The following is a 19,760-nucleotide window of genomic DNA, read 5'->3' as shown; positions in this document are numbered from 1 at the left end:
TGGTGATCATTTTCTCTATTTTCATGACTTACGTTAGACCATGCACGTAAGAAAATCGAAATGAATTGTGGTATCGAAATGGTTTAGAAAAACAAAACCAATCAAATTCAAATCTATCAGTAGTATTAGAATCAATGAAAATTTCCGGATGAAAAACAGCTTTGAATCACTAATGTGAAGGAAGGATCGAGACCATGCACATGGCTAGTTCTTGAGTTGTTCACTGGTTACACAGCAAATCAAAATTCAAAGTATAAAATTCCCCCAAGAGTTCGTTAAGTGGAAGATAACTCGTCAGTTACCCAGTCAAATACCTGTGGATATCCACTTTGACACCTGTAACTTAATTGGCACTTACCTCCTTGCATGTCAGGTTTTCTGGTACTTTGCCAAGTTAAAGACACGCATTTAAAAGTTCACTTTTGAAAATCTAAAGGAACCAGTTAATGGGGTGACATTTAAGAATAAAGTGGCTACTCGTAAAGATAGACAGAAAGAGGATACCCGTGTGACAACTGCACCGCAGACCTTCTATCCCAAAAAGGAATGTTTCCGAAACTCTTTGAATGATTGCTGAAAGCAGGGGAAACATTCATTCACAATATTAGCCGAACGGCGGCCAGACATTTATACCCAGGTGATAAAAGATCGAAGACATTTGCAAGAATCCCATTTGCTTGAGCGGGCCTTAAATACGCAGCGAGCCTGGATTCTGGCGCTTTGATTGCTCTTTTGGTCATGTAAAAAGGGAAGCCAGCGGAAAAATTTTCATTCTCCTCCAGGAGCAATCGATAAATCATTTATCAACTCAGAAAGGTTTTTTCATCCCTCTGAGAGCAAGAAGACATGACAATAAAATTTCACGAATAAAAAAGAACGAGAACGTTTCAAGTTGCGAATTTCAAGGGCTGTCAGTTCATCCATAGACTTAGCCAAAAGTAGGTACTCGACGCAGGTGTTAAACAAGTCCCTGTATTCGAATTCTTAGCTCACTCAGAACACGAAAGTGAAGCTTCCAGTCGCTTGAGTAAGCGTGAAAGCCTTTAAAATAAAGTTTCAAGATGGTTTAACAACATTGCTATTTTCGTTAAGTGTGCGAACATGTTAGCCCACCGGAGAGAAACGATATACGGAATAATTCCTTTAAAAGCTAGTCAAGCAGAAACAAAACTTGAAAATGTACAAGCAAATGCGAGAACATTATGAAACTTGTTCCAGTAAACCAATCAAATTCCCCTAGGGAAATGAGGGTTGGCAAGTTGATTGATCGGCCTCGATGGATAACATCAGACTCTTTAACCTTCTTAGGATTTCAAGGGGTTGGTCGAATGTATGGGTGGGTCATTGAATACGGCGAGATCTAAAAAAAACGCGGTACTTCAGCCGCTAATAAATAATCCACATACACTTGAAGCACTCGAACAAGAGCTTGACGTTCAGTATCGATCATGAAAATAAACAAAATAAACAGACTAAAACGCTCTAAAAAGGCATCAAGTAACTTCCTCAGGATGACTTAAAACAAGACTTTCCCCTCTTAACATGAGTAAAACCAAGCTCCAACCTTCAGGTGACTTTGGCAATGAAAGATCAAGAGCAATGTGGTATTTTAAGGTGGGGTGGGAAAATATATGCCAAGCCATGTCTATTCAGGAACTTTCACCGAGGGACGACCCTCTGTTTTCTGTCCGTGACGTGTCGAAGATAATTCACAGATGCAATAAGAACCCGAATAAATTTCATCATGGACAGTACTTTGCCCGAGGAAAGAGAAGCCGGAGTGACACCATTTTAACTACGTACTTTGTACATACATGGAAAAGTCGTAGCTTCAGAAGAAGATACTTCCAATGTAGTACTTACGGGAACATCAGGTGGTCTTATTCAGTTACGGTCATTGATTCGTGATTGACAGAACGTTGCGCGACTGAAAACAAAGCAAAACAAAACAAAACGGCTGAACGCATGAACTAATAAATAAAATAAAGAAAAATCGTGTGGATTCCGACGACGATAAAGCACATGACTTCTAGGTAAGAGCAAACGTTCAAATCGTGAACTTTCCTTTGAGCGCATGCTCTTTCCATAGTGACTACCAACAAAAACCAGCTGAACCAAAAAAGCACCCGGAGAGCGCGCGTGTGCCATGATTGTCTACTACTGAGTAGGGTGCTAGGCTGTTGCTTCGGGAGAAGAACTCTTCTTTGGACAAAAACATCAAACAAAGGCATTTAATCAGGGCATGGAACACACCATCATTGACCTGAAATAGTTATTGGCTGTTGACTGAGTAGAAAAAGGAGCGCGCCGGTGCTCAACGCGATCTGTAAAGAGCGAGCTAGTGCCACCCGCAACATGCTTTCAATGTCATGCCTTTTGGTATAGTTACGCGCTTATCAACACAATACTGTTCACCTGTTTTCAGTTGTTTTAAGAAAATTTTAAAGGCAATGCGGTTTAACTTGACAGAAGCATTTCTGGCTCGCACTGTCACAACCACTGGCACGTAAAATGTTTCATCCACACTAAAAATGACAACCGTTTCTTTTTATGAAAGGCACGCTGCAGCCAACATTAACTGTAGCACTTCACAGCTGTAGGGGAGAAAACGTGCCACAAGAAAAGCGCCACTTTGTTAAATACTGCGCATAAAGGAAAAGTGGTGGGAGGTTGGCGTGAATTATTAAGCCAACAACAGGTCCTAAGATTGTCTTCCTTCAAATTCAATTAAGATATTTTTCTTCGGATGGTTGATTACAAGCGAGGGGTGCTAAAGTGAAATTATTCAGGGTACCAAAAATGTCCTGATCAAATTGACAGTTTTTGAAAACTTGATAGTTGCCTTTAACTGTGAGTCTGTGAGTCAAGGGAAAGAACGGTGAAGAGTTGCAGCGGTCACAAAAATCACGACAAATAACCAGCTCTCTAAAGCAAATGAGGGACTAATTTTCCGCAAGAGCTACTTCATTGTTCCCGCGCTTATCCTGATTAGTTGATGTTTTCTAAATCTCTTTTTCAAGTTTGTCATCTACAGGATCCATCATGGATTTTTAGTGAGGAAAAGATGAATAATTTGATGTTTTAGTTTACACTGGTAACAGGAAACGATAGATTTCCGAATAAGGGAAAGTCAAAATCAAAACTTAAACTATCCTCCAACTTCAATACCAGAAGAAAGCCAAAAATACAGTGCTTCGGTATTTCTTTGCTAAAATCAAAGAGACATTTATTCTCTATTTTAAGGGCTTAACCGTTGCTTCGAAAATTCGTCAATGATTACCAAGGCATCTGAATCCAGGGAGCTAAATCACGGTTGGCTTTTACTTTGACTAATTAACATGACGATATCGTTCTCTCTTTAGCTGTCAAAGTAAGAGTGTCAATTGCTTCCAATTGAAATCCATATGAATTCAGTATAGCACATTGCATATCAATCCCAAACTTGTTAAGGCCTATTAGTTGTTATAATCTTAAACAGATAGAGCAAATTTTTTTTTCAGTAAACTGATTTCGTTCGAAAAACGGGTTAAAACTCATAATTTCCAGCGGGTGGTAAGGGCCCAACATCGTGTGCAGTAAAGTTAACAGTTAATTTTTCAAGGTTCCGCAAAATCTTACTTTCAGCGACTGATTACATCCCTTACCTACCAACCTATTTCCATGTAGTTGCTTTCCCATTACAAATAAAACTCGGGAAAAATTGTAAAATGTAAAAAAAAAAAGTTACAAAAATACGGCCTTAAGAAATATGATCATATTACACTAATCTAGAATTTTTGAAGGTCTGTCGGTGTTTCAGCCCGCTTAAATGCCGGAACAACATGATTTTTCATCGATGTTCTTAAATTTAATGCCACGTCTTGTAACACACAGTGTTATAATTCTTAAACAATATTTGAAGTCTTGATTGTACAAACGACGGTAAATTTAAACTGAGCCAATTCTTTTTTAAGACTAATCGTAGCTATGGCTCTCACAAAACCGTCAAATAACTACGATCACCACATCGTTTGTCACTAGTGAAGGAAAGGTCGATAAACAGGGATTTTCAGTGAATGCACCGTATTTTCTGGACTAAAATTGCGAAACTACCATAACTGATAGTTGAACCATCGGTGACCTTTAGATATGACATGTGCTGTCCACGACAACTAGTCCTTTATTGCCTAGAAATTAGCTTGTTATTGATAAGTTTACGTTGTTACCAACAACACACTCAAGTGCGATGACAGAGCAGAAAGCTTGATACCACATCGCGCGAGAAAAAAAAACGTTCATGTACCTATCACCTAAGAACGGAAGCTCTTCGAAACTATGTCCCTCTGATATGCAGGTTTGCTTTAAGTTTTGTTCGCGGCAGAGTGTGTAGTCATTGGACGGAGTATCACTTCCTGCCCGTGCTATGTATATTCTGCCTGAAAAAAATAGTACGAGGTTGATCACCTCGGATTGAAGCAATACCAAATGAAAAAAAAAATCACCTCGGATTGAAGCAATACCAAATGAAAAAAAAAAAGTTATGTATGATTTGCGTAGTCGTTAGTTGAACTGAGATTTATTAGTTGTATATTCGTAAGGTGTTTGAAACAAAACTGTCAGCTCTTCTCATTTGCATGTCTAAGCTTTTAGTGTAAAAAGAAACCAGTTACACCAGCTAAACTGCATCTATCTCGTCTTTAGTGTTAAAGGTGTTTCATACCTTTCCTGGAAGGATATCGATACAAGATCCTCTTTCCTAAAATTAGATTATTCAACTACAATCGTATGCACTTGTGTATGTCTTAAATTCTGTTCTCCGTTTACCTCCCTTGCAGCTTCTTTATTTAAACCTGAGTTATTTTAGATGATGTTTTTACATTTCAACACCAAAGATTAGAGGCGAGAATTGGGGTCTTGGTCATGCTAAAAGAAAATGACTAAAACGACATAATATTCCTGTCACAAAATCAGTGCATACTAACAAGGTGTTCACGACATGGTTTATGCATCTGAGTTAAACTTCAAAGCAACTATGTAATCCATAAAAACGTGTTAAAAATTCATTGCGCAAACGAAACGCCTGGAAAATGTCTGGGCAATGCGTGTGTTAATTCGATTTACTCTCACTTCATAAAACGCACCGTTTGAGGGACTCACGCACAAGAACTGGAAACAATGAGTTGGGAACCTACAGCAGAGTAGTAGAACTATAATCAGGTAAGCAAACGAACCGAAGAAAACGAAATGCTGTCCACTTAAACAATCACCGATGCCCAGAAATCTTCTTTCCACCAGGGGATTGAATAATTTGAAAGCTCTCACAATGCCTTGAGTAGACAACCATTCTTTTCAGTTGGTCAGATCTTTCTTTTCTTTCCATCAATCTACACTTAAATTGTACATTCACTGAACCTATGTCATTTCTGCTACGCGTCGCGGAGACAAGACAAACACAAGATGGGCTATTCCTATCTCATTTAGAACTAGTTTCAAAACATTGAAAACACAAACATGAACAACAATGCTTGAGCAGGGAAGCCCGTACCCTATTTAGAAAGACCCATCTCTAGGGGCAAAATAAAACCTTTCTTTATATTCTCTTAAATTATCGACCACCAAGATGAGAAAATACAACAGGGCGGAAATACGGAAGGCTTATTTGTTTGTTAAATTTGGTGAGACTTCCTTTGGGGACTGTCTGACGTTTTTAACTGATACAAGAGTTTATTGTAAAGGCATGATGACAGATTGGCCATTTTATTGGAGACACAATGTCCCTTTGGTAATCCTAGATCGTCATCCGATAACCAAGGATGATTTTTTTTCCATGAGATGGATATTACCCTAATTCACGGAAAATGTCAAATCATCTCATCCTCAATGTTTTGAAATGCGATCCGCGGCCCTGAAAGGGAATAATGGTAAACAACAGGGGAAACTTTCTTAAAAATGAAAACTTCAAGTCGAAGTCCTTTGAAACCTTTCAAAATGTGCGACTCATCCCATTCCCCGAACTCAATAAAACGTCATAATCATCTAATATGTTCGTGTCTGTAGCGAGATATCATTTGTGAATTCGCTTTTGTTTGGAAAGAGTAGGAAAATACAACAACCCTGGTTTTGTTGTCATATACAATATAACTAAAAAGGACTGAATAAGCGACAAACATGCCGGCGTTTAAAGGTTCAATTTTTGCACAATGTGCACGCCACCTGACACCAAGTCTTTCGTCTGCCACAAGGATGAGTCGAAACTCGATCTACGCGTCGCAAATGTAATTATAACGAGACAAAAATATCCCCCTCTTTTAGAGATCCTAGACTTTTGTTTTATTTAAGTAGTTTCACAAATCGCGGAAACGATAAAGCATTTTAAACTGAGTAAACCAGCAGAGCTCTCAATTGCAATGTTTTATCACGTACGTGGCATTATTAATTACAGGACCCCTTTATTTGTTATCCTTGAAAACCCAATACGTTGATTGAAAGGTGTTCGTTCGCTGTCAGGTGACACAGACTCGTCAAAGAGGCTTAGCACTCACGCGACCAGCCGCCCCGCTAAGTAAGTCAGGGCCACAGGCGAGCGGCAACGGACACTATCAGTTGCCAAACGGTAAGAACTTAGTATTCTTTTCACCCTGTTATCGTCAATTTACATTGAGACCTTGCCTTCTCGGCCTTAAACTGTTGCGATTGTTTTGAGTTTTACACGATATCATCTAACGGGTGTATCACGTGTATATGAAGCCCACGAAAGCCTAAACTTCCATCTGCAGATTTATAGTCAAAAGGTTTGGTTTCAGGGTATTTATTATTTAGTGGAAGGGAAATTGTATGGGGACTACTTGAGGTCCCATGAAAACTGATCTCAAAGTTTAAACTTTGCGGCAAGTTGCGAGACAGCACGAAGCTGCCATAAATCCCCGTCTCCCGGCAATAACAACTCAACAATCTTGCTTTCTCTTGAAAAACTACAATGTGGTCACGTGTAGTCCAAGAATGCTGTGAAGTAAACGCTCAGTTTGGTTTCATTGCTGTCCATGCGGTGGATTTTCCAATTTCAAATGTATTCTTCCATTTGTGATTCCCTGCACTCGACTGCGGCCGTGTCATTCCTCAATCAAATAGGGGAACTGTTTTTAAAGGCAAAAGTTAACAGACATCAAGTAGTTGCGTTATTTACCTCTAGGAATTTCGGTTTAAGGGTCGTGGGATATAAAAATCCGCCATGTTAAAGATTATGAAGTTCCATGGTCTGTGAAAAGTTAGCGGCGCCTCGAAATTTTCACTCGGGAGACAACGATGAGCATTTAACTTCTAGCGTGTCCACCGCCTGTGCTAATTCCGTTGTGTTGATGCCAACAAATAAATGAGAGTTAACCCTTGAGACAAATCGAGATTCTAAAAAGCCATAAAAATGAACCACTTCAGGTTCAGTCTAGTTTGAACAGATCCTCTCGAACATTTTTCTCAGGACGTAGTAACTATTTTTATTTCAATGGCCATACTTGAGGATTTCAGCAACACAATTACAATAAGTTAAAATGACAGAATGACTTAAGCTAAATTTGCGAGTAAAAATAATGTCAGACAGAGCTTAATTAAACTGGAATTCGTTTTCGAAGGCGACTCTTGCTGGCGTTATAAAAAAACACCTTAAAATGAATATTTTAAGTCGCAAAATCTATTCAAGTTTTTCGAAATTCCAAACCACGATCTCGGTGCTAAAATCTTGGTAGGTGGGAAAATAAAAAATTGACGCGAGAAGCAAACGACACGAGACGATAGCCTATACAGTAATAATAATATTCATAATAACAATCACCGTAATAAAATAGAAGCACTGAAACCCGGGAAGGTTAAAATGCTTGCCTCTCTATAGACTCCTTCATCCCAGTTTCATAACTGTTTGTAGAAAAATACCTTTAGATGTGTTTAGTCCTCGAAGAGTTTAAGTTGACGCCTTTTATTTGTAACCGACTAATTAAACCAACGGTTTAACTCAGAATGATTTTCTTTTAAAAACAAACTTTCCTTTACGGATAAATAGGGTAGTCAACTAAAATTGTATACTTCAAGTAGGATTGACAGTACCCTTGCAGTTTAGGACAGCAACGAATCAAGAAAAGGGAATCAACCAACACTGAAAACAATTTATTTAAAGAACAACATCTGAAATAACTTTAAACGAAACCGTTTTTTCTTTAAGTTGCAGCAAACAAGAAATAGCTAAGGCAACGAATTGAATAAGACAAGATTGCTTTCCCCCCCGAAAATATCAAGGAAAAACGGTCGGAAGACTGAAATGTCTACGAGTAAAGGTAGAATCATGATATTCATGATATATTTCATCGTTTGGAAATATTACTCTCTTCTCAGGACTATGTGTACTTTAAATGTGTGACTAAAACGAATGAGGCAAACGGTCTATATGATATGAAAATAAATACTTTTTTCACTGAAAAAATTGTCGAATTAAACTGGAACTGTGACTTGAGATTTTAAGTAGGAGTAGACAAAAAAAAAACTGAATGGCTTAGACTCGAGCTTATTGAGCAAAACCCTAACCTAAAGCGATTCGACGAGAACGGAACAGAGGAAAACACTTTGTGCAGAATTAAAGTTATCAAAACGTTAACAGGCCTTCATACCAAATCTCGCGAAAAATAAATCCAGAGAAGAATGTTTTCACAACATAAAAATAAACTTCCAAAAGAGGGAATATGAAACATTAATGTTCTCCTTTCATGTAACTCAATACACTTTGCTAAAAGCACGTTTTCAACGCTAAAGAACACAAAGAAAAATGAAAGTGGTGTCTTTTAAACGTATTTGAGTAACACTAAAACCAGATGGAAACAAAAGTTCGGTTCGCATCTCTCGAAACCAGAAGCAATTCAATGTTTCCTAGGTTTTTACGTAAGATAAGTAATGAAGTTGGTACGGCAAATCCTACCCAAATCCTACCCAAGGGAATAATTAGGTAACTAATAAATGCAACCAATTTAAAACTATGAACAAGTTTAATGCAAGTTTCATATCGAGTAAAAAACTAAAAAAAGAAGGGTCAGGCCCCCACTAAGACAGCCCACACATGCGATAACATCTGAAACGATGTCAAGGTAACTTTATATCGATTGATATCAAGACCCCAACGAAAGGAAGGCCACATTAACAGACAAACGGGCGGCTTCGAGAAGCATGTGGCCCGGGCCAGTACTAATAAATATCGATATTTAACATCTGTGTTTAATTCGACGTAAATTTCGGTGGATTCCATTTCTTTTGGCTTCGCGTTTCAAGACCGTTCTAATGGCCAAAGTGTGAAAGGTTCGATTGCTGAGGAGTTTTACTCTGGCGTTATCTTCATTTCCTTTTATTCACGCTGATGAGAAGAAAGAAGCGGCTTTAACAGCACCTCTAAATGAACGGTAATTTTGAGGTCACAAGAAACCGCATTACCTCAATCTACAAGTGCAGTTAGGACCAAGGGATATATCATAAGGAAGACACTTAATGAACTTCATCGATGTAAACATTACCGGAAAATATCATTTATGCTGTACCTACTGAATATCACTTCATAACAAAACTGAATTAAGAAATCGGCTACACCACTTTCTCCTAGCAAGGAACTCTATTCACAAAGTTAAACGACCTCACGCAACAAACTTAACTGTTGGATTTTAAACCACCTTGGCCAGAAAATCTAAGCGAAGTAAGAAATCTTGTTTGTAAAATTAAATTGCTGTATGGCAAGAGTTTTCAATTTCGGGTAATTTAGATATCTGATTGTCACAGTCGATTGACAAAGGAAAAAGAGATACGGAAATCATTTTAAAACATACAAATCAATAACAGAGTAAAGTTACACTTCCGATTTTACCCATCGATGTATTTTGACATTGTTTGTCCGCTGTATGTGTCAACTGAACTCTAGAGTCTGTTGGACCATCTCGCAGTGTTCATGCAACAGTTTTTAAACGTATTGCTCAATATTGCGCCTTTTCAAGTCATCGAAAGCGCCTTCGGGAAATAAAAATTTAAGCAGTGCGAGATTCCAAATGGGTAACAATAACATTAACAGTCGATTCTTCTTCGACATCAGTGATTTCGCAGAAACTCATTTTGTGTGGGTTCTTACCCAAGATATTTGTACTCAACTATTAAAATTGATAGGCTGAATCCTATACTCTTCATTAGAAGCAAATTAGATTATTTAAATAAGCATTGCGTCTTTCTTTGCTTTAAGACAGGTGTTTTGCTTTTATAGTGTCGAGTTCAAAATTTACAGTATCGATAAAAGATTGTGCTCTTTAAAATCATATTCAGAGCCGAATATATTCCGCGATAAACCAGTACACAGCTAAAAACATTTGATGTAACGGGCAATAAATGGTTATTGCTTTTTCTGAAGTACCCAGTGAATATTAACTTTACAAGAACTGTTAAAACTGGTCCAGTTTAAAACGAAATTGTGAACAACCAACATGTACTTCAAACGAGTAGTTATCATGATACGAGAGGGGAGTGTGAAAATACGAAAACTTTGAGAGAGGTAGGACTGACCATGACGGTGGCCGACATGTGAGAGATATGCTAAGAAGCTTGACATCAAATGCTACTACTATTGTCGACATATTGAAACCTAGTACCTTCAGCACGTTTGGCCGGCGCCGCGTAATTCCTGCTCAGTATATCAGTCTTTGCAATGGCACTTTGAGCGGCTTTGCCTCATTGCCTCGCTGTCCTAGCCTTTATAACGCTCAACGACGTAGAACACGAACTGAAGGAGAAGCCAGGAAAACTATCTTATTAGTTAGCTGGTAGCATGACATAAATACCGCCAAAAGATTAGTAATAACATAGTTGCAAAGAATATCTCTAGCACAACAAGAACATCTAAAAATAGGTTTAGGTCTTAATACTTCATGATAACAGATGAGCTGTTAACGAAGGGAGGCAAACTTGAAAAATCTTGGAAAGCGCACCTGCATATTGCATTTGGTCACCCGGCAAATGGACAAGAAGCGGCTGTGTGCTTTTTAAGTATCAAGCGATGGACGACTGTTAAATCCAGATGCTGTTATGGCAAAGAAAAGGGTCGAAGAGGCACTAAGCGCATATACACTAGGCTATCCTTGCATTTCGTACCTCAACTTCGACTTTTTTGTAGACCTTTCATTTGCAGTGCAAAATAAACTCAACCATACGAAAGTACTGCTTAGACGCCTTGATCAGAAGCACTCGTAACTTTCGAATCATAATTAAAGGTTATTAACATTTCAACGTTTACCTCTGTTTGGAGCAGAATAACACAGCTACAAAAACATAACTTAGTTTTTAGTTCACTTTATTTTGGTGAGACCGTCCCATGAACCGTGAGCACATCTGGTTCAAAAATTGACACAGGCATTGAAAATAATAAATTTCATCCCAGCAATATTTTCACTGCTGACATTAACTCAATCTATTAATGAAACATCATGAAGGAACGACGGAACGCAAACTTCGACAAAACAGGAAAATTTCGAAAACACAATCCGCGTTCATTGTGAGAAAAACATCCGGTGTTATTACGAGTAGGAAGAGTCAGTTGGATTTTGTTTTTTTTTTGTCAAAGAATGGAAACAGATTCCCCTTGATGTTTCATGGCAAGGACGAAACTTACAGGAAGAATTTTCTACCGCCCGAACGTAAAGAACGTGTTTCAGCGAATAGGATCGTGACGCCTTTGCAGCTACTTGATGGAATACTAGGCGCGAAAATCTTAAAGCTTAGTGGCAGAATGTAAGCATACGTTTGTATACTTCGACTCTTGAGGAAGACATTATTCTTAAGTGTGCGTGCTATGTTCTACAAAAATAGATCATTCCCGAAACTCATTGAGAAACAGTATCATAAAAGCCATTCAAATATTATTACTCGCTTGTCAGTTCTTCATTTTATCCCACAGAATTGTCCGGATTAGCCAGGAAGTACGATGATAGTTTCATCACGATGGGGCGCCGTGGACGAGCGCTTATCTAAAGTTACATAACTATAAAATTGTAGTAGATCAAGGCGGGCATATCCTGAAAGGAGAAAATTGCCTCAGCCTAGAATCTGTCAACCCACTTGGTAAGCAGTTTGGCAACAAAGTCCATCCACAATGATTTTTGCCGGAAACAAACCTTGCATTGCAAAAAAAAAACGTTTAAAGCCTTGTCACGTATAGTTAACCATATCTTGCAAAAGAGGCAAGGTGAATAAACAACGAATCTTCTCCACATTGCGATAATCTCCTTTGCTGCTTTATGAAATATGAATACGACATCAGGAAAGGTAAAGTAAAGTATTGAATTCATAACTCGCTTCTTGCTGTTTTACTTTTTTAAGTACCGTTCGAATCAGTCAGTGCGATTCTCTTCTAGTTCACCGAGGAGATGACATCTTTCAGTAAGAACATTAAAGTTTAAGATGCACAGCAAAATTTTTTGATAACACCATTCATTTTTTTATTTCACTTTTTAATTGAAAACCGTCCCAGCCAAAAAACAACACAAAGGCTGTCTAAAATGAAAAATGACTGAACACACAGAGTTCAGGCGATGTTTTACATTGTTTCAAGCGCAATGTTTAGTCGACAATAATCTTGTTATGATAGCAATCTTTTAAACAGGAGTGCCAAAATTTACTGTTTGTCTTTTCCATGTGAAGAACAATAATACCCTTTGTCACCGGCCGGTTGTGTAAAAAAGACTGTTTTCAAAAATAAAAGCGCCAAAACGGCAGGGGACACTTTTAAAGGAGGAAATTTTAGAATTCCTGCTCTGTAGGTGATGGATATAATTTCACAACAACAAAAAAGGGGTAATTTGATTTTCAAGAAATAAAACTAAAAACAAAGGAAGACCTTGCAACACCAGGTTAAGCTGTCGTTACAGCCTGATCCTTGCTGCTGCCGCTGTTAATGGACTGTTAAACATGTCATAAATTATTCATTTCATTTTCGTTTAATGGACAAGAACATTTAGTAAGTGTTAAGGTAAGATCTCAAATTTCACAGAATCAAGGTGCTTTCTGAGAAGAAAAATGTTCAAGAACAATTAAACACAGAAAACTGTCGATCTGATTCATTTCTGGTGGCATGTGCATGTTTTTCAGTATCGCCAAGATAAATTTGCTGTGCCATTTTAAACACTTCAAACAGGCCTATCTGATGTTCAACAAAACTTAAGTCAAGAGATGTACATTTTTTTTGCGATGTCCATGAGCGGACGAGTGATGGTGACTTCTTAAAGTTTTTATTCGTATTCGAACGGAGAATTGAAACTGAAAATCGGTGAATTTCTTAAATACGTGGCTGCAGCAGAGTGAAATTTACTATAAAATATTGGCAATAACTTGCGTAATGGGTGATATGTCTTGACCAACATAACCATGGAATGATTATTAACATGTGATCAAACTTTGAAACAATTAGCACTCGTAAATGTTAAACTCGAAAGACAAAAAGAAAATAATAATTTTGCAAAATTTGAAGACACAAACAATGGAAGAATTGTCAAACAGGTCAAAGTAGCTTTCACTAGCTTTCATTCAAACGATCACAACATTTCTTTCCCCAGGAAAGCAATAATTCAAGGGGATCTCGAACGCAAAAGAATTGAAACAAGTTCTACTGTAGACTTCAATGAAAAATCCCTTTTCAAGCCGGCGAAAAACATAAGCGATCACCACATATACACTGATTTTAAAAAATGAAAATAGTCTCCGAATTTTGCCCTGTTAAAAATAAAAAGCATTCAAGTTTAGAAACAGGAATCAACATGAAAGTCACGTTTTGGTGTTTTGTAGCATTCTTTTAACAAAGGAATGTTTTCTTTTCGGTTTTGGGTTTATCCAATTCCTGGGGCAAAAACAAGAATCATTGCTTATAATAAGCAGGATTGGATATGTTTTTATCACAATTGTATCAGTCTCGGAATCATGATACGTTTGCGTTTCCAGCGGAAAGTGAAAAAAAAACGAAAACATTAGATTTACCGCTAAACCCTGCCCAGAAACGACCGGATCATAGATAATACGGAGAGCATACATTCATCTTGATCAAAACGACCAAGAAACAATCTGGATAACACCTGGATAAGCCGAAGAAGCCAGTCTATTGTTTAACATTGGTTTGACTGTCAGTTCTACAACGATAAATTCAGAGAATCAAGCAAACGTTCTCTTTGTTCTCGCCCGTCTCTCATAACATTATTAGCCCTCCAAATTAGCATCTTTTGGGTAATAGCTCGACGTAAACATTATGGCGCTAGTTTTTCCCGTCTCACGTTTTAAAAGGTTGCCATAACAAATAACCGCTTGGGAAAGAAACTCGATCCGAGTATAGTGTTACAAAGACAATAAGTCACTCACAGTCATTGGGAGAGTTCAAACCCGTACAACTTGGCCAAGGTGCATTTAATAAAATCAACTTATGAGCTCTGTGTCGAAAACACGAAAGTAATTGCATTGGCCAGTTGACGGTGAGTGTTTCCTACTCAAGAGACCCGTGTTTGAGAGGAAGTGGCTTTTCCATGAAAACGCAAAGAAATGGATTGACATTGTTTCTATGGTGTTTGATTTAACATCTCCTGAGAAAATATAAACCATCTGGATGGCGCGCGCTGACCAATCACATGCCATGTTTCAAGTTCTAATCTTAATTTAATAATGACATTGTCACGCCAGTGAATGAAAATTTGTCTGATAGTTGGTGGGTGACATTTGCTTTTTAACTGTGTGCAATTTGATTCCAAGCAGCTATTAAAGAGAGCGAGAGCCGACTTAAGTTCAGACAAATAGACAATACAAGAAGTGAAAGGATAACCCGAGCCCCGGCACTACATCGACTGATCCCAGCAACGCAAAATGCTGCCAACCTTCAGTTTCACTCCGGAGCAGGTAGCGTGCGTCTGTGAAGTGCTTCAACAGAGCGGAGATATAGAACGCCTCGGAAGATTTCTATGGTCTCTTCCAGAATGTGAAACTATCCAGAAGAACGAGAGTGTGCTAAAGGCCAAAGCTTTGGTTTCCTTTCACCAAGGCAACTTCCAAGAACTCTATCGCATCTTGGAGAACAATTCTTTTTCCCCGAGCGCCCATCCAAAGCTCCAGTCTCTCTGGTTAAAGGCGCACTACATCGAAGCGGAGAAATTGCGAGGGCGACCACTAGGAGCCGTGGGAAAGTATCGTGTGCGACGCAAATTTCCTCTACCAAGGACGATTTGGGATGGCGAGGAAACTAGCTACTGTTTCAAAGAAAAATCAAGGAACATATTGAGAGAGTGGTACTCTCACAATCCGTACCCATCACCTCGAGAGAAGCGTGAACTTGCAGAGGCGACAGGTTTAACCACCACACAAGTTAGCAACTGGTTCAAAAACCGAAGACAGCGAGACCGAGCAGCGGAAGCCAAAATAAGGCAAGTCATCGATGGCGAAATGTTTGCCATCCTAAACTGACCGTTCGTTTACCTTTGCCTCAAATCACTTTACAAAGCTTATTTTGTTATACAACACTAATTTAGGAGACACAAGTAAGCACACACTTACCCTTGTGCTACATTACGTTCAAGTCCCGCGGTCATATTTGCAGTATAGGTTTCTAACCCTACGTCTTTCTTTGAATTTATTGAGCTCCTTGAGGGTCGGAAGTTGATTTAGCGACTTAAACTGTGACTAGCTGTTCATTTCGTGCAAATTAAATTTTCCAAAAGGAAAAGGGTCATTTTCAGCACACATCAAATACACATATATCAGTAGATGACGTTCCGCGTGTGTAAAAGAGAACCGCATTACCGATGGAAATACCGCGCTCTTTCCATGGTTTATTCTTTGCTCAAAGAGAAGCGGATACGAGAAAATTTCTGATTGACCAAGACTGTTTCCGCAAAGAGAATGAGAAAACTAAAACGATAGCTGGTCCTCTAACTTTAATCTTGTCATAGAACTGTTATACGAGCTGCCTAGAAAAGAGCTGTTTAATTTTCACGAGAAGGGTCGCCCGTGCGAGAGTTAAGACTCAAATGAACACAAATGAACTTAAAGCAATGGGTTGCAATTTGAACTCCATATGAATATTTAATGCCGTTCAACCTTGATTAGTACAAGAGTACTTCTAACTTTTCGACTTGCGGATGTAATTGCAAAATATGCCCATTCAAAATGTCTTATTCATTGTAATGCCATTTGTTTTTAATATTCTATAGATGGCAAGTTTGAGATTAAAACGATGAATTTACACACTATTGAGATTGATCCGAAAAAATTAGATGACGTTTAACCGCCAGAGGATGGAACTTAATGAATTGAGCGATTTAAACCTCGCCTTCACGGCAAAAGACCGACATCGGGTCGAAATTTCGTTTTACCAAAAATCAAAGGAATTTCTTTCATTTTAGCTCATATTTCGTCTATTAGCTACAAATTTCGACCAACTTCTTTGAAGAAAGATACAAGATAGAAGGAGGGAATTTTCATGCTCTTACAAGGAGGAGCTGCCTTCCATTTGCCGCTCCAAACAACGCAAAGCTGGTCTCTGTCTAACGTCTCGTAACTAATGTTTCTGTGTGTGATTTCAAAATAGGGAATCAACTGTGGACATAAGGACGAAGCAGATGTTAAATCCAGAGAAGCAGGCGATGATGAACGACGTAAAAAAGTGCACAATTCCTGATTTTTCTCAGTGTATGAATGGAGCACAACTCGCTGGATCGCAAACTCCAGTGCCGGTTAAACTTGAAGTCGACGATCCGACTCTTATGGCGGCCATGTCTCACGAATCTATGGCACCCGTGTCAGGCCCTGAATTTACCCATGGACTTCACGAGAACCACATGCTCACCACGTTAACAAACTCTTTAGTAGGACTATAGACACGGTACCTTAGGTAAATTGCATCTCCATGGTTCTGTATTTAGTAATTTTTGAGTGATCTTACAGCTTATAAATGAAGACGCAGTGCTTTCGACTCCAAACTTATTCCTTGACTTGAAGAATTTCATTCTCACGTTATTAAATAGTTCACTAGAATTTCAGAATAGTTCAATCGTAATTAAACTTCCCTTTCAACGTGTAAACCTGCGAAGGACAATATGATATAGTATAAGCTCGTACGTTTAAGGACATTCTAAAATCACCTCATTCATGAGCGACGTTCAGTGTTAGGCGGAAGAACCAAGACATTATTAACTCCTATTAAGGAGGAAAAATAAGCATTTAGACAAAAAAAAAAAAATCGCACAGAAAATGATTGCAGTATTCTGTGAAATATTAATCGTCGTCTTTGTAATCCCTTTAAAGGCAAAAATGTCATATATCACTTTGTATACCTACATATAAAATCTTGTACAGTTATCTTGCACAAGCGAAGAGTCAACTAAGAAGAACGTCCTTCGCTTGATTGTAAACGGGCGCAGAGAAGCGCTGCTTTCACCAATTTATCATGAAAATACAATTTCTCTCAGATACACTGATACAACAGTAAACTTTGCTCGTTAACGAAGCAAGCGCGAACCCGTGAACTCGGCGAGTTTTCGCATTTTCCTTTAAATATATTCACTGGTTTCTCGTTTTACACGCACGTATCTTCTCAAATGTCGCCATATCACTTTTTAGGAAATTGAAAACCATTTAAGACAACCCGCAATATATTTAAGTAGGCTGAGTTCACTTAAAATTAGCGCTGTAAAAGCGAGAAAGAAATATTTGCCTAGCTTCTGCGCATCGAGAAATAAAAACAAATTTAAGACTTCAGACTGCAAGAGGCCAGAATCTATCGACAGATTACAGTACATTTGAATTCAAGAGTACGGCTTGGATTGACGCTTCAACGATATTCTATTATGTTATTTTTACAATAAGACACGATGAGCGGTGCTTAAGAAGGAAATTTAGGCAATAAAAAGATTGGGTTTCTCGATCATACGTATTGCGATTTCTATCAAGGTTCAAGGTCTTAGGATCAGTCGCGAGCCTGACAAGGTACTGCACAGCGCGAGTCGTTCAAATGACCAACAGTTCAACCTTTCGGCCTTCTTTACGAACACAACAAAGGAAAACAGGAAGGATAAAAGGCGAGAAACAGTACATCATTGTTGCTGTGACAAAACAAAAAGAGTCGAACAAAAAAAAAAGCAAGAGGAGAAGCTATAAAGAGAATATTCTTCGACTTGCCCCATGCATGCACAATCATTTCGTGACTCGGGCGTGGGTTTTTTTGAAAGTGCTCGTTATATCAGGAGCGAAAATCTTTAGTGACGACAGGCAGCGGCGTTAAGCCAGTGACAAAGCAGTTGCGACCACAGGAGGTTCAAACCGCAACTGCGCGTTTATCTTTGAAACGCGCGTTCTTGAAATAGTATTAATTTATCTCCTCCATTTTCGACTTAAAAAGCACCATAATTCACATGTATCTAGCGCTTTTGTTCCGCGTTCACATCTCTTTAAATAAAGCAATTAAAGCACAAAAGACACATTGTACGAGTTGAATAGCGTTTATCGACCAAGCACATGTCAAAACACATGTTAACAGCAGCTACTATTTTGGGTTTTTAAGCACGCAAAATAGAAGAAAGGAACTAAAAGCATTGATGCTTACACAGTTGGGCCCTGTGGGAGCCCTATGTCGAAATTTATCGACTGAGATGTGAAATGTTTTTATAGTGCGGAAGAAAAACATACAGAAAGCCAGCTTCCAAAATAAAACAGATGATCAAGGGCGCTTGATTGAAAAAACAAGCGAGTCATGGTTCTCGAAAGAAGATAAGCTACGTAGTTTTCTTTCACATCGCAAAGACTGAGATGTTATTAACGGTAAGAAGGAGGTTTTTTTTAGAAATGAATTTCAAGACTACATGTAACAAATTCTCTAGTGCAACGCAAACTCCGTGTCCTCCCGTCTGCTCGGTATAAATTACATCAATACTAATCGAGGAAAATTCATAATCGGGAGCCCCTCAGTCTGGGTTTTTGAGTTACGTTAACTCAAAGCTTTTAACAAGTCAGGGTTTGTGTACTCAACTGAGTGGTAATAGCGGAAGACCAAGAAAGCCACATGATCATCTTTGTAACCCGAGTATCCTTTTAACCAATTCGTACAAACAAACAAACGACCAGAGGTGATAAGAGACGAGCTGTATGCGCTACTGAAGAAGTGCCGCGCGGAAACGCCTCTCCAGCGTCACACAATAAATAAAACCGCTAGAGAAAGGAAGGGAGAATTCTCCAAATTACTCATTTCTAAAGGTTATTTTTTCCCAAATAAAACCACAGTCGGCGGGAGGTTGTTACAGAGCCGCGTATTAAAGGTATTCCCATAGAACCCTGTCTGATCATGCGCATTGGAATTGAAGATTGTGATGTCAAAGGATCTGTGAAAAAATACGAGTATCTGTGAAAAATACGATACCAGCAGGAATGCTAGTCAAAAACCTTTGCGGTGAAAGATTTGGAAGTCACATTTCGGGTTCGGTAGCTAAATTTCTTTTCGCTCTTGGTATTAAAGGGCAGTTTATCCATAAACAATTTTCTCAAGAACCTGACTGCTTTTTATGTGTATTGTGTGGGTTTTTTCCCCGACAGAGCCACGCACACTCAAAATTGGCTCGTAGAAATAAAAGAATACTCCATGCATTAATAGACCGCACTCTCGTACATCACTTATTATAGACAAGACTACTTAAATGTCTGAAATCAAATTGTAAACCTCGTACAAAACATTGAGATTTCGAAACCATTTCAACGAGACAAAT

The 19,760-nt window shown here is 38.6% G+C and overlaps 2 protein-coding genes across 4 annotated transcripts in view; one reads left to right on the top strand and one right to left on the bottom strand.

The window, feature by feature from the left end:
• The window catches only part of LOC137984300 (homeobox protein SIX6-like), a 59,152-nt gene that overhangs the window by 24,276 nt on the left and 15,116 nt on the right, over positions 1 to 19,760 (bottom strand). The gene's annotated exons all lie outside the window — the stretch shown is intronic.
• Positions 5,047 to 17,929, top strand: LOC137984301 (homeobox protein six1-like). 3 transcript variants are annotated; one of them, XM_068831441.1, is made up of 5 exons: positions 5,048 to 5,196; positions 6,487 to 6,592; positions 8,189 to 8,300; positions 14,770 to 15,431; positions 16,595 to 17,929. In XM_068831441.1, the coding sequence occupies exons 4-5, from the start codon at positions 14,878 to 14,880 to the stop codon at positions 16,881 to 16,883; spliced, it is 843 nt and encodes a 280-aa protein (XP_068687542.1). In that variant the 5' UTR covers positions 5,048 to 5,196; positions 6,487 to 6,592; positions 8,189 to 8,300; positions 14,770 to 14,877; the 3' UTR covers positions 16,884 to 17,929. The 3 variants fall into 3 exon arrangements, with proteins under 3 accessions (XP_068687541.1, XP_068687542.1, XP_068687544.1); XM_068831440.1 differs by lacking the exon at positions 8,189 to 8,300 and having other exon boundaries at positions 5,047 to 5,196; XM_068831443.1 differs by lacking the exons at positions 5,048 to 5,196; positions 6,487 to 6,592; positions 8,189 to 8,300 and adding an exon at positions 12,284 to 12,303.

The sequence above is a fragment of the Montipora foliosa genome, chromosome 14, assembly GCF_036669935.1.
Source record: "Montipora foliosa isolate CH-2021 chromosome 14, ASM3666993v2, whole genome shotgun sequence".
Lineage (NCBI taxonomy): Eukaryota > Metazoa > Cnidaria > Anthozoa > Scleractinia > Acroporidae > Montipora > Montipora foliosa.
This window is presented reverse-complemented; position numbering and strand designations above follow the sequence as displayed.

Excerpts from the sequence above, each read along its gene's own strand:
- LOC137984301 (XM_068831440.1), top strand. The coding sequence starts at position 14,878 with ATGCTGCCAACCTTCAGTTTCACTCCGGAGCAGGTAGCGTGCGTCTGT. Across the intron at positions 15,432-16,594 it reads GCAGCGGAAGCCAAAATAAG|GGAATCAACTGTGGACATAA; the intron begins GCAAGTCATCGA and ends ATTTCAAAATAG.